This window comes from Pongo abelii, chromosome 2 (assembly GCF_028885655.2).
Source record: "Pongo abelii isolate AG06213 chromosome 2, NHGRI_mPonAbe1-v2.0_pri, whole genome shotgun sequence".
Classification (NCBI taxonomy): domain Eukaryota; kingdom Metazoa; phylum Chordata; class Mammalia; order Primates; family Hominidae; genus Pongo; species Pongo abelii.
Window position 1 is genome coordinate 96,662,424 of NC_085928.1, and position 14,508 is coordinate 96,676,931.

General features: G+C 40.0%; 1 protein-coding gene across 4 annotated transcripts in view; it reads left to right on the forward strand.

The window, feature by feature from the left end:
* The window catches only part of DENND6A (DENN domain containing 6A), a 68,629-nt gene that overhangs the window by 11,400 nt on the left and 42,721 nt on the right, over window positions 1–14,508 (forward strand). For all 4 annotated transcript variants that reach the window (XM_002813603.6, XM_024245195.3, XM_024245194.3 and 1 more), the window contains exons 2-3: window positions 10,123–10,161; window positions 10,263–10,305. In XM_002813603.6, the coding sequence (XP_002813649.4) occupies window positions 10,123–10,161; window positions 10,263–10,305 (82 nt within the window). The remainder of the gene's footprint in view (window positions 1–10,122; window positions 10,162–10,262; window positions 10,306–14,508) is intronic.

The following is a 14,508-nucleotide window of genomic DNA, read 5'->3' on the forward strand; positions in this document are numbered from 1 at the left end:
GAGGAAAAATTACAAAAATTACAAAAAGAGGCAATGGAAATCACTTATTTCCCCTGCTGGATGGAATTTGATAGGCAGATAAATGGTGAATCAGTTCCTAAGCATGAGCAAGGGAAGAAGCAGGAAAGTTCAAAGCATCTTTAGAATTAATAGATCATGTACTGAAATACTGTGATCTTCAAGATCTTAAGGAAAAAAGCAGTGTGTAAAGCAGTGAGAACAGAACAGAAGATAATTTTTTTTTTTTTTTTTTTTTGAGACGGAGTCTCACTCTTGTTGCCCAGGCTGGAGTGCAATGGTGCAATCTTGGCTCACCAAAACCTTCGCTTGCTGGGTTCAAGCGATTCTCCTGCCTCAGCTTCCCGTAGAATATAATTTATGTTAAGAAAAAGTACATACATAATTTTTCTTTGAAAGATACATAGGAAATTGTTTAACAATGGTTATTGAAGGAAGAAAACCTCAAGCTCAATGGGAGAGAGACTATGATCTTATGCCTTTTTAAGGTTTGAATTATTGTCTATGTTTCCATTTTTAAAAATTCAGGTATTCATATATAAAATTCACACTTCTAAAGTGTATAATTCAGTGGTTTTGAGGTTTTCATAGGATGTGCAACTAACACCACTATCTAATTGCAGGACATTTTCTTCACCCCAAAAAGAAACCACATACCCATTCCCCTTTTTCCCTGGCATCTAGCAGCCACTAATAAGCTTCCGTCTGTATGCTTTTCATGGGAGTGGAATCATATACGTTCATCCATGTCATAGTATGTATATATACTTTATTCCTCTTTATGGTTGAATAATATACCATTGTATGGATATATCACATTTTGTTTATTCATTATTTAATGAAAATTTGGATTGTTTCTTTCTTTTTTATTTATTTCTTTTTTTTTTTTAACAGGGTCTTGCTCTGTTGCCCAGGCTGGAGCACAATGGCATCATCATAGCTCACTGCAGCGTTGACCTCCTGGGCTCAAGCAACCCTCCTGCCTCAGCCTCCCGAGTAGCTGGGACTACAAGTGCCTGCCACCATGCCAGGCTAATTTTTTTTTTTGAGGCGGAGTTTTGCTTTGTCACCCAGGCTGGAGTGCAGTGGCGTGATCTCGGCTCACTGCAAGCTCTGCCTCCTGGGTTCACACCATTCTCCTGCCTTAGCCTCCCGAGTAGCTGGGACTACAGGTGCCCGCCACCACGCCTGGCTAATTTTTATATTTTTAGTAGAGATGGGGTTTGACTGTGTTAGCCAGGATGGTGTCGATCTCCTGACCTCGTGATCTGCCTGCCTTAGCCTCCCAAAGTGCTGGGATTACAGGTGTGAGCCACCGTGGCCTGGCTAATTTTTAAACATTTTTGAGGAGACAGAATCTCACTGTGTTGTCCAGGCTTGTTTTTACTTTTTAGCTATTATGAATAATGCTAATATGAAAATTCGTGTATGAGTTTTTGTGTGAACATGTGTTTTCACTTTTCTTGGATATATACCTAGCATTGAAATTGCAGGGCTATACTGTAACTCTATGTTGTAACTTCTTGAGAAACTTCCATAACTGTTTTCCACTACTGATATATGAGGGTTCTAATTTCTCTGCATCCTTATCAACTCTTGTTATTGTCTGTCCTTTTGATTACAGCTGTCCTAGTAGGTATGAGCCGTGTCTTATTGTGATTTTATTTGCATTTCCCTAATAACTAATGCTAAACAGTGTTTTTTCATGTGCTTATTGGCCATTTTCATTTTTATTTTTTGGAGAAGTATCTATTAACATTTGTGCCCATTTGAAAATTGGGTTATTTGTCTTTTTATTGTTATATTGTAAGAGTTCTTTATGTATTCTATATACTAGACCCTTATTAGTTATATTAATTGTGTCTTAGGCTGTTCAGGCTTCTCACAAAATACCACAAACTGGACAGCTTATAAACAATATCTGTTTATTTCTCATAGCTCTGGAGGCTCAGAAGTCCAAGATCAAGGTACTGGCTGATGTGGGGTTTGGTGAGGGTACTCTTTCTGATTGATAGATGGCACCTTCTAGCAGTGTCTTTCCATGGTGGAGAGCTAGCTCTCGGGTCTCTTTGATAAGAGCACTAATCTCAATCATGAGGGCTCTGCCCTCATTACCTGATTGCCTCCCAAACGTTTCACCTCCTAATACCGCTGTCACCTTGGGGTTTTTGTTGTTATTGAAACAAAGTTTTAAATTTTGATGATATCCAATTTATTTATGTTTCCTTTTTTTGTTTGTGCTTTTGGTGTCATGTCTAAGAAACCATTGCCTAATGCAAGGTTGTGAAGATGTATTACTGTTTTCTTCTAAGAGTTATATAGATTTAGCACTTACATTTAGGCCTGTGATCCACTTTGAGTTGACTATTGTATATGCTGTGAATTAGAGCTGTTATTTTTTTAAACTTTATTTTGAGATTAGGTAAGAGTTATAAAAGTAACTTACTCCACCTGAAGTTAACTTTTGTGCTTCAAAGAACATACAGTCCATTGTTCCCACTACTGCTGCTGCTCTTCTAACAGTTCTAGTTTCTCAGAAATTTCTGTCCATAATCCTGCTCAGCACCCTGTACCATCTCTATATCTCGCCTTTCCTCCTGAGCTGCTGTTAGGCTGTCTGTTGCATTTGTAATTCCTATAGCTCCTCACCAGTAGTGGCTGAGCTCCCCCCTTCCCAGCCTGTATTTTTGACTCATTCAAGGTTAAAAATTCTCCAGCAGCTTCTTTAATGTAGCCCACAATCCCCTACATAGTCTTCTCTCTCCTTACTTCTTCAGGCTCACCTTGCCCCACTTCATCAGTGAGCAACAATGGACCATTGATGTGGAAGGTACACCCTCATGTTATGGAAGCAGAAACTGAGGCATAGACTGGCTAATGATTTCCCACAAGGACACATCTAATTAGGACCAAAACATGGTTTTGGTACCAGTACTGTACTTTCCATCCTTCCCCACTGCCTCTTAAGAGTTTGAAGATGCAGAGCTGTATCATTTATTTTTGCCCAAAGTCAAGGTGAGTAAATGTGAACTTTAAAGAAGATTTGGGCTTTAAAGAAAAAATTGAAGTGAAGAAGAGATGATAGGAAGAAGCTGAAGATTTGGCTTAGGATGGTGGAATAAGAAGTAACAACAACAATGAAAAAGAAGGCAAAATGCTGATATTTTGTCTGTTGCCTTCTGTGAGGGCAGGTGGGAATATCTAGTTAACTGTGTTTCCTAAAAGCTAGAAAGATAAAAGAATAGGATCTGTGCATATGGTAACCATACCAGTGCATCCTATTTTCAAATATTTGTCTTGTCTTCCCACAAACCATCTGTATTAGTCTGCTGTGGCTACTGTAACAAAATACCAAAAGACTGAGTATCTTTTTGTTTCGTTTTGTTTTTGTTTTGAGACAGGGTCTCACTCTCTTGTCCAGGGTGGAGTGCGGTGGCACCATCTGGGCTCACTGCAACCTCCACCTTCTGGATTCAAGCCATACTTGTGCCTCAGCTTCCTGAGTAGCTGTGATTACAGGTGTGTGCCACCATGCCCAGCTAATTTTTGGAATTTTAGTAGAGACAGGGTTTTGCCATGTTGAACAGACTGGTCACTCCTGGCCTCAAGTAATGTACCTGCCTTGGTCTCCCAAAGTGCTGGGATTACTGGCAAAAGCCACCGCACCTGGCTTGCATGTCTTAAATAACAGAAATCTATTTCTCTTGGTTCTGGAGGCTGGGGAAAGTTTAAAATCAAGTTGCTTACCAATTTTGTTCCTGGTGAGGGTCCTCTTCCTGGCTTGCAGATGGCTGTGTTCTTGCTATGTCCTCACATGGTAGAGAGAGAGAGAGATCTCTTGTGTTTCCTCTTATAAGGGCATGAATGCCATCATGTGAGCTCTACACTCATGAGCTAATTACCTCCCAAAGGCCCTGTCTCTAAATATGATTGGAGGTTAGAGCTTTACCGTGAATTTTTGGGGGATTCAGTCCATAGCACCATCTAACTGGACTAGGTATCTCTGGATTTGAGCCCCAACTGTATTTCTTATCTCCCCAATTGCCTGGAAAAAAAATCTCATCTTAAACTATTTTCGTTCTCTTTGTAGAAACCAACCACCATTTTATGCCCCCTCTGAGGGCAGTTCAGTGTGTGAGGTACTCTTTATGGGTCTTGAAGAACATGTTTCTCAGAAGAAAATAGTAGCTGTTTATCAAGGCATTTATGTGCTGGGAGAATCTCCTATTGATTTCTGATAAGCTGTAGAGATATCTTTGTTAAAATTTAAACATCTATATTCTATAAATCTATATTTATCCTGGAAAAAGTATCAGGAGAAATTATCCAATGAATGCCAAAAGAATTTGGTATTCAGTCTAAGTGGATTATAGCAGAAAGTTCTTTTTTTAAAAAAAAGAGTCATTTCCTTTAGGAATGGCTGAATGAGATGTATTGGACTGGTTTAATGAGATATTGTGATGAGTTAGTGATTTTGACAAAAATGGCTGAGTAGTTCAGCATTTAGATGGTTGGATATTAAAGATGATATAACAGCTTACAAAGAATGGGATATAATTAACCCTTACCAAGTGCTTCTATTTAGGAACTGAGAAGGATTATATTAATCCCAGCTGATAGGGGAAAGAGTCAAACTTCCCATAAATGCAGTCTGATACAAAGCCAGGAAGAACGTTGAGATCTAATGAATTAAGATATAGTAGTGCTTTCTGCCATCAAGGAAAAAAAAGCAACCATGATTCTTTCTGTTAAAAGTGACAGGAAGGCTGGACATAGTGGCCTGTAATCCCAGCAATTTGGGAGGTGGGAGGCAAGAGGATCGTTTGAGGCCAGGAGTTTGAGACCAACCATGGCAAGACTCAATATCTACAGAAATTTAAAAATTTAAAATTTTAAAATTTTAAAATTAGCCAGGTGTGGTGGTGCAAGTCTGTAGTCCCAGCTACTGAGGAGGCTAAGGTAGGAGAATCGCTTGAGCCCAGGAAGTCAAGGCTGGGGTGAGCCACAGTTGTGCCACTGCACTCTAGCCTTGGTGACAGAACGAGACTCTGGAGACTCTCAAAAAAAAAAAAAAAAAAAAAAAGGACAACAAAGTTAACCCAAACTGGCATAAGAACACAAAGTTTATTGATTCATGTTATTGCAAAGTTCACAGGTAAGCCTGACTCAAGGCACAATTGAATTTATAGTTGAAATAATGTAAGGATTTGGTTTCTGTCCATCTTCCTGCTGTCTTTCACTGTAGAGAATTGATTAAAATGATAGGACATAGGAATAGCAGGTGGAATTTATTAGAAGGTACCATTAGAGCCTTACATATCAATGGGAAATAGTTTTTTGTTTGTTTGGAGCAAATAGTGTTGGGAAAGTTGACGATTTAAAAAATAACAGTTTAAGGCTGGGCACGGTGGCTCATGCCTGTAATTCTAACACTTTGGGAGGCCAAGGCGGGTGGATCACTTGAGGTCAGGCATTCAAGACCAGCCTAGCCAACATGGTGAAACCCTGTCTCTACTAAAAATACAAAAATTAACTGGGCATGGTGGTGCACACCTGTAATCCCAGCTACTTGCGTGGCTGAGGCACAAGAATCGCTTGAACCTGGGAGGTGGAGGTTGCAGTGAGCTGAGATCACACCATTGCCTGGGTGACAGAGCGAGACTCTGTCTCAAAAAAATAAAAAATAAATAAAAATAAAAAATAGCAGTTTGAGCTATAACTCAGAATTAAAGAAAAAGCCCATAAAATGTTAGAAGAAAATCTACAAAAACTTAATTCATTGTTTTTTAAGTTTCAGTAATTCCTTGTCATATTATTTGTACTATTAATATTTTTCTTTAACTGGATTCTTCACATCCCTCTGCCCCTTTTTTTTACTTAGCTATATCTTAAGCATTTGTATCCATGGTATATTGATTTTGAGTGTTGTTTTTTTTCCTAACACACATTAAATTAAGTACAGTACATATAACTATTCAAATTTTAGAAGGGCTGTGCACCATATAACATCTCCACTGGCATGTGTGCCATGCTTTTGGAAACAAGGATTTAACTGTTAAAAGATTAGAGAAGGACTTTTTCTAAGACATCTTGTAACAGCAAGAGAAGGCCTTTTTTTTTTTTTTTTTTTTTTTTTTTTTTAATAATCTTATTCTTTTGCCAGGCTGAAGGGCAGTGGTGTGATTTCAGCTCACTGCAACCTCTGCCTCCCAGGTTCAAGCCATTCTTGTGCCTCAGCCTCCTGAGTAGCTGGGATTACAAGCGCCCGCCACCACTCCCAGCTAAGTTTTTTGTATTTTTAGTAGAGACATGGTTTCACCATGTTAGCTGGGCTGATCTCGAACTCCTGGCCTCAAGTGATCTGCCCACCCTTGCCTCCCAAAGTGTTAGGATTACAGGTGTGAGCCATGGCACCTGGCCAAGAAGGACTTTTTTTTTTTTTTTGAGAGAGAGGGTCTCACCCTGTCACCCAGGCTGGAGTGGAGTGGCATGATCTTGGCTCGCTGCAGCCTCTTTGTGCTGCGGGGGGGCCTGACTCTCCTAAGACAGCCATTAGTACCACCAGGTGGCTTTTAAGGCACCTCCGGTATCATGTTTGAAAATCACTGGCCTTTAATAATTGGTGGCATGAGAGAGGCATTACTACCAATGCACACAAGATGCCTTCTGTGACTAACGTATAGTGCCAGTTGACTAGTCAAGCATTGAGTGTGTAATTTTTGTCACTTTGATAAATGTAATGTTCATCTCCTAAGGAGGTCAGGTTGATTATAACGTAGAGCTTGGTTGGCTTGTAGAGTGTGTGCCCTTGGGTGTGTTGTTTACTAGTGTTTGTTCTGGTGGTAGCTGATCTGACCTAGCCCTGCTTCCTTGCAGGGGCTATGGGGCAGGAGTTTCATCAGAAGGTGGCTGTGGTCACTGCAGGCACTGAAATAACCTAAGAAAATGCATAATGATCCTTTAAAGGGACCAGAGAGAATTAGGATAGCCTTTATTGTGGAGATGGTCCTTGAGGTTTCTTAAACTGCAGATAATTATTTTTCCTTTTAATTTTTCTTTTACTAGTAACTAAGTAGTTAGGATGTGTATTACTTGTTGGAGTCAGTTGAAAAATATTATTTATTGAAGTAGACGCCAGCTGAAGATTATGTTCTCTTTAGATTATAGGCTACCAAAGAAAAGACTCAGTAAGCTTTGAGTTATTAGTCAATTGGTAAATGGTTCTTGATAACTTAATGATTTTACCAATCTTTTGGAGATAACTTTAAACCAAAAACTTTTTTTACCTAATGTAAATATTACTCAATGCTCCCAGCTTTCCTCGTTGTTTCATTATTAAAGTTTGTGAACTGTTTCTTTTTGTTTTGCTTTTTGTCTTTTAACTTTTATTTTAGGTTTCTGGGTACATGTAAAAGTTTGTTACATACATAAAGTCATGTCCCAGGGGTTTGTTGTGCAGATTATTTCATCACCCAGGTGTTAAGCCCAGTACCCAATAGTTATCTTTTCTGTTCCTCTCCCTCCTCCCACCCTCCACCCTCAAGTAGACCCCAGTGTCTGTTGTTTCCTTCTTGTGTTCATAATGTCTCATTATTTAGCTCCTCCCACTTATAAGAGACAATATGCCGTATTTGGTTTTCTGTTCCTGCATTAGTTAGCTGAGGATAATAGCCTCCAGCTTCATCCATGTTCCCATAAAAGACATGATCCCATTCTTTTCTTATGGCTGCATAGTATTTCGTGGTATATATGTACCACATTTTCTTTATCCAGTCTGTCATTGATGGGCATTTAGTTTGATGTAATGTCTTTGCTATTGTGAATAGTGCTGCAGAACTATTTATTTATTTATTTTATCTTATTTATTTATTTTTTGAGATAGAGTCTTGCTCTGTAGCCTAGGCTGGAGTGCAGTGGCACGATCTTGGGCCCACTTCTACCTCCACCTCCCAGGTCTTGGTTCAAGCAATTCTCCTGCTTCAGCCTCCTGAGTAGCTGGGATTACAGGCATGCACCACCATGTCCAGCTAATTTTTGTATTTTTAGTAGAGATGGGGTTTTACCATGTTGGCCAGGCTGTTCTTGAACTCCTGACCTCATGATCCACCCGCCTCAGCCTCCCGATTTCTTTTTTTTTTTTTTTTTGAGACGGGGTCTTGCTCTGTCACCCAGGCTGGAGTGCAGTGGCGCGATCTTGGCTCACTGCAACCTCCACCTCCCAGGTTCACGCCATTCTCCTGCCTCAGCTTCCCCAGCAGCTGGGACTACAGGTGCACGCCACCAAACCCAGCTAATTTTTTTGTATTTTTAGTAGAGATGGAGTTTCACTGTGTTAGCCAGGATGGTCTCAATCTCCTGCCCTCGTGATCTGCCCACCTCAGCCTCCAAAAGTGCTGGGATTACAGGTGTGAGCCACTGTGCCCGGCCGGCTTCCCAGTATTTAAAAAAAAATATTCTTGACTGGGCACGGTGGCTCACGCCTGAAATCCCAGCACTTTGGGAGGCCAAGGCAGGTGGATCACCTGAGGTCAGGAGTTCGAGACCACCCTGACCAACATGGTGAAATCCCCGTCTCTACTAAAAACACAAAATTGGCCGGGTGTGGTGGCACATGCCTATAATTGCAGCTCCTCAGGAGGCTGAGGCAGGAGATTTGCTTGAACCTGGGAGGGGAAGAATCACTTGAACCTGGGAGGTGGAGGTTACAGTAAGCCAAGATCGCACCATTGCACTCAAACCTGGGCAACAAGAGTGAAACTCCTTCTCAAAAACAAACAAACAAAAAACACAAAAAAATTCTTCATTATTGTGGATATATAATAGTTGCACATATACATGGGGTACATGTGATATTTTGATGCAGACGTGCAATGTATAATGATCAAATAGAGTTATTGGGATATCCATCACTTCAAGCATTTATCATTTCTTTGTGATAGAACATTCCAGGTCTACCCTTTAGTGATTTTGAAATATACAATAAATTATTTTTAACTATGGTTGTCCTATTGTGCTACCAAACACTAGATCTTATTCCTTCTATCTAACTGTATTTTTGTAGCCCTTAACCATTCTTTCTTTATTCCCCCCTCTCAAACCCTTACTACTCTTCCCAGCCTCTGGTAACTTACCATCATTATTCTATTTTCTATCTCTGTGAGTTCCTCTTTTTAGCCCTTACATATGAGTGAGAACATGTGATATTTGTCTTTCTGTGCTTGGCTTATTTCACTTAATATAATGTTCTCCAGTTCTACCCATGCTGTTGCAAATGACAGGATTTCATTATTATTTTTTTCTTTTTCTTTTTCTTTCTTTTTTTTTTTTGAGACAGAATGTCATTCTGTCGCCCAGGCTGGAGTGCAGTGGCGTAATCTCAGCTCACTGCAATCTCCATCTCCTGGGTTCAAGTGATTCTCATGTCTCAGGCTCCCGAGTAGCTGGGATTACAAGCATGAGCCACCATACCCAGCTAATTTTTGTATTTTAGTAGAGATGGGGTTTCATCATGTTGACCAGGCTGGTATTGAACTCTGCACATCTCGGCCTCCCAAAGTGCTGGGATTACAGGTATGAGCCAATATGCCTGGCCTGGATTTCATTTTTTTAATGGCTGAATAATATCCCATTATGTATAGGTACTGCATTTTCTTTATCCATGCATCTGTGAACTATTTCTGAAAGTGATTTGACCATAACCAACTACTGTTTTAGACTAATGTTATATATATATATTTTTGTTTGTTTATTTGTTTGTTTTGAGACGGGGTCTTGCTCTGTCACCCAGGCTGGAGTGCAGTGGCGTGATCTCGGCTTACTACGATCTCCATCTCCCAGGTTCAAGTGATCCTCCCGCCTCACCCTCCCGAGTAGTTGGGACTACAGGTGCATGCCACCACACCTGGCTAATTTTTGTATTTTTAGTAGAGACGGGGTTTCGGCATGTTGGCCAGGTTGGTCTTAAACACCTGACCTCAAGTGATCCGCCTGCCTTGGGCTCCCAAAGTGCTGGGATTACCAGCGTGAGCCACCGTGCCTGGCCTATAATATGTTTATAACTAATGTTTATAATCTGTTTAACAAAATTTAACTCTTTTCTTCCAGGTAATTTATCCTCAGCATTCCAAACTTACTGACAGAGAAGTAAGTAAAAATACTGCGCTGTATAGTTTACTGTTATATTTCTGTTTGTTTTTATTGATTATGTATGTGTCAGCATACATCACTTTTGTTTTCTTTTTCAGAAAACCAATATTTGCTATTTGTCTTTTCCAGATTCAAATTCAGGTAACTATTTTTCATACAGTGTTTCTGTTTAATTTTATACTAAGAATACTGGTTATACTGTTAATGTATGAAAATTGATTGAAATAGCATATTAGATTGCAGACAGATCAATGATTTTTATTCCTATTTTAATGATGCCTAGTCATGTCATTGTTGATTTTAGTAGCTTCAACTCTTCAAATAACTGTTATGGTGTGATGGGGTAAACCATCAAGGAACAATAAATTCTTAAAATAGCGAAGAGGTTGAAAATCAGCAACATTGGTATATTTGGGATTCATGGAGTATGTATTAAATAGTTTATATAGTATGTAGTTTACTTTCAGTTCAGAATCTGGGAGCTTACCAGGAACTCTGTAAAAGCAGTGAACCTAAAAAAAGCCAGGATAAATTTGGTTAGGAAGCAAGGACATAAGTTACATGCAGTGGTTTATATGAGTTAATATAGGTAAAGCCTTGGCATAGTGCTTGGTGTATAGAAAAATACATAAGAGGGTCTGTTTATTGTTGAGCTTGGTTTTGTTGGTCTCTTTGAAGCTCTTCCTTTTGTGTGGTCCTAATCGTTGACATCCTTCAGGTTACCTCTTGTGTTTCACTTTCAAACTAGCTTTTCTTGGCTTATAGTGACCAAAACATTCAGCTTCTCAGGCCACACACAGTTATAACCCTATAAAGCAGAGACAGTCTAGTTTTCTTTCCTTTTGTGGTTACTTCTTTTTTTTTTTTGAGATGGAGTCTCGCTCTGTCACCCAGGCTGGAGTGCAGTGATGCGATCTCAGCTCACTGCAAGCTCCGCCTCCTGGATTCACACCATTCTCTCACCTCAGTCTCCGGAGTAGCTGGGACCACAGGCGCCTGCCACCATGCCCGGCTAATTTTTTGTTTTTGTGTTTTTAGTAGAGACGGGGTTTCACCATGTTAGCCAGGATGGTCTTAAATCCTGACCTCGTGATCTGCCCACCTCTGCCTCCCAAAGTGCTGGGATTACAGGCGTGAGCCACCACACCCGGCCGGTTACTTCTAATATTGTGTTAGTTCATTTAATCTGATTTGAGAGATTTGACAGTTAAAAAAAATTTTTTTTAGCATTTTCTCCTTTCTGTATAAATGCTTGCAGAATTTTGTTCCTATACATTTGGAACTCAGCTTTGGTGAACTATATGAAAGAAAAGTGATATCTTGGTAAATTAGATACTGCTTTTTAGAGATCCCAGTAAGGCGTTTTTTCTGACCTGGAATTATTTTAGTGTTTTTGGCCCATTTATGAAATAATGATGCAGAGGTCTTGTAGGAATGTATCTTCATTTCAGTTAACATTTTTCTTATAAAATCTATACATACACTCCTTATATACTGTGATGGGTTAGGTTTCCAGGACTCAGAGTAAGCTGAGTTGTATGGATTGCGGAATGAACTGACTTTCTGCATGGAATCCCAGTGAATTATGCTGGATGCTCTTCTCTTTCAGATCATAGCTGGTTGTCATGGCTCCTCTCTCTTTTTCACTTCTCTATATGAGCATGAAGGGGATCAGAATATATCACCCCCAAATATACCACTTTGGCTTAAGAATTATTTTGAGTTGAAGGCAATTGAGAAACAGCAGATGCAAAAAGAGCCCTTTACCCTCCCCCTATATGCCTAAAAGCAGGACATACATTTCCTTTTGTGAAGGTGTCACCCCTCCCCTTTCCCATACCAGGAAGAGGAGAAGGATTCTGAATCACCAGAGAAAACTCTTATCACTGGAGATGGTACCAGCTTAATTCTGCATAAATAAGCCTTGCTAAAATAACCCTTATCTTTCATTAGTTTTACCCATATGTTTACCTTCCCACAGTTTACCACCCCTAGAAGTCCAAATCCTTTTTCCTTTGTCTGCATTTTAGTTTCTTTTGTTAAAATGGTATCTAAGTTGCCAAGTTTAACTGCCTCTTTGGGTTTTTACTTTTTTTCTCTGAAACCTTTGTATGCATTCGAACTAAATCTTTTCTCGTTAATCTGTTGTCTGTTTGTTTCACAGGCCCCAGTTAGTGAACCTAAGATGGTAGAGGAAAAGTCCCCCGCACGCATACATCAAGGCTAAGAAGTTAATTCTGTGGTGTTTAGATAGCCTATATCTAGTTTTATAGCCTCTGCATGTGTCATTATCAAAAAAATTTTTAAGTACTTTTGGCTTATGAATGACCTATAGATTTTTTTTTTTCTTTTTTCTTTTTTTTTTTTGAGATGGAGTCTCGCTCTGTCACCCAGGCTGGAGTGCAGTGGCACGATCGCAGCTCACTGCAACCTCCGCCTCCCAGTTCAAGTGATTCTCCTGCCTCAGCCTCCCAAGTAGCTGGGACTATCCTTGCCTGCCACCATGCCTGGCTAATTTTTGTATGTTTAGTAGAGATGAGGTTTCACCGTGTTGGCCAGGCTGGTCATGAACTCCCAACCTCAAGTGATCCGCCTGCCTCAGGCTCCCAAAGTGCTGGGATTATAGGTGTGAACCACCGCACCTGGCTGATTTTTTTTTTCTTTTCTTTTTTTTTTTGAAATGGAGTCTCGCTCTGTTGCCCAGGCTGGAGTGCAGTGGCGTGATCTCCACTCACTGCAAGCTCCACCTCCCCGGTTCACACCATTCTCCTGCCTCAGCCTCCTGAGTAGCTGGGACTACAGGTGCCCACCACCATGCCCGGCTAATTTTTTGCATTTTTAGTAGAGATGGGGTTTCACTGTGTTAGCCAGGATGGTCTTGATCTCCTGACCTTGTGATCCGCTCACCTCCGCCTCCCAAAGTGCTGAGATTAGAGGTGTGAGCTACCACGCCCGACTGATTTTTTTTCTCATAGATATTATTTAATGCTTTTTTTATGTGCTGCACATCAAATGAAGTGTGGTTCCTGTGACTTGAAGTATGGTTGGTACAAGGAAAATCTACAAAAGACCTGAAAGCAGGCACTTTGCTGTCTTAACAGATCATCATTATCCTAGGTAGCAGGAAACTATATGTTTTGTAAATATTTGAAATTCCTATTTTCAGTTGTAGTTATCCATACAGTTTGATTTTTTTATGTGTTTATTAAATGAAAATTGGAGGCCGGGTGCAGTGGCTCACACCTGTAATCTCAGGACTTTGGGAGGCTGAGGCGGACAGATAACTTGAGGTCAGGAGTTTGAGACCAGCCTGGCCAACATGGTGAAACCCCATCTCTACTGAATATACAAAATTAGCTGGGCATGGTGGTGTGTGCCTGTAGTCCCAGCTACTCAGGAGGCTGAGGCAGGAGAATTTCTTGAATCAGGGATGCTGAGGTTGCAGTGAGCCGAGATTGTGCCACTGCACTCCAGGCTGGGCGACAGAGTGAGACTCCATCTCAAGAAAAAAAAGGATTACTGTACCAACTTTGAAATGGATTTATTATTTCCCAGGATAGCCTTTAATTGCTGTAGAAGAAAATCCAGACACAGTAGAGCAGTCTTTAGGAAAGAGACATAAATCAAGCCTTTATTTCTATTGTATATACACTTAAAACAGCATGTTAGACTGGATGAAAAAATGACACAGATAAAAATGCTTTTGAGATTGGAATGGTTTGCCCTTGCCCACCCCTCCGCCACCTTAGATTCTCCTGACTTTAAAAAAGCTTTGTTTGGTTGGCTTTTTAGGTTTCAGTTTTTTGTTCCATTTGAATGGCTTTTATCTTTAGGAGCCTAAGTTTAAAGAGGGCCTTCCCTCTGATAAATATTTGTCCAGTGTTGTTTTCCTTATCATTTACCATTAACATCATCTGGATGTAGGTGTTCCTGAGGCTTAAGCTGTGATGAGTGCCCAAGGACAGTAGTCACTGTATTTTAAACATGTCCAGAGAAAAAAACTCAGTATTAGTAGAGAGAGTTTGAAGCAATGATGAATCTGAGAGAAACATTAATCCTTCTTGTTCTGGATGGACTTGACATGCAGACAATATTCATCTCAACACATTTCTTCTTTGTAGACAGCAGGGACATCATCATGTGCTTTACACTTCCCATTTGCTAAAGCAGCACTTCTCATACCGTGTTGAAGGGCCAGTTGGGGTTTTTAATATTTCCAGTCAGTTACGGACCAATATTTTTGGAAAACAATTTAATTGAATTATTAGAAAAATAAAATGAAATGAGGAAAAAAAGAAATGTAAAATAAAAGTCTAATTTTTTTTTTTTTTTTTGAGATAGGGT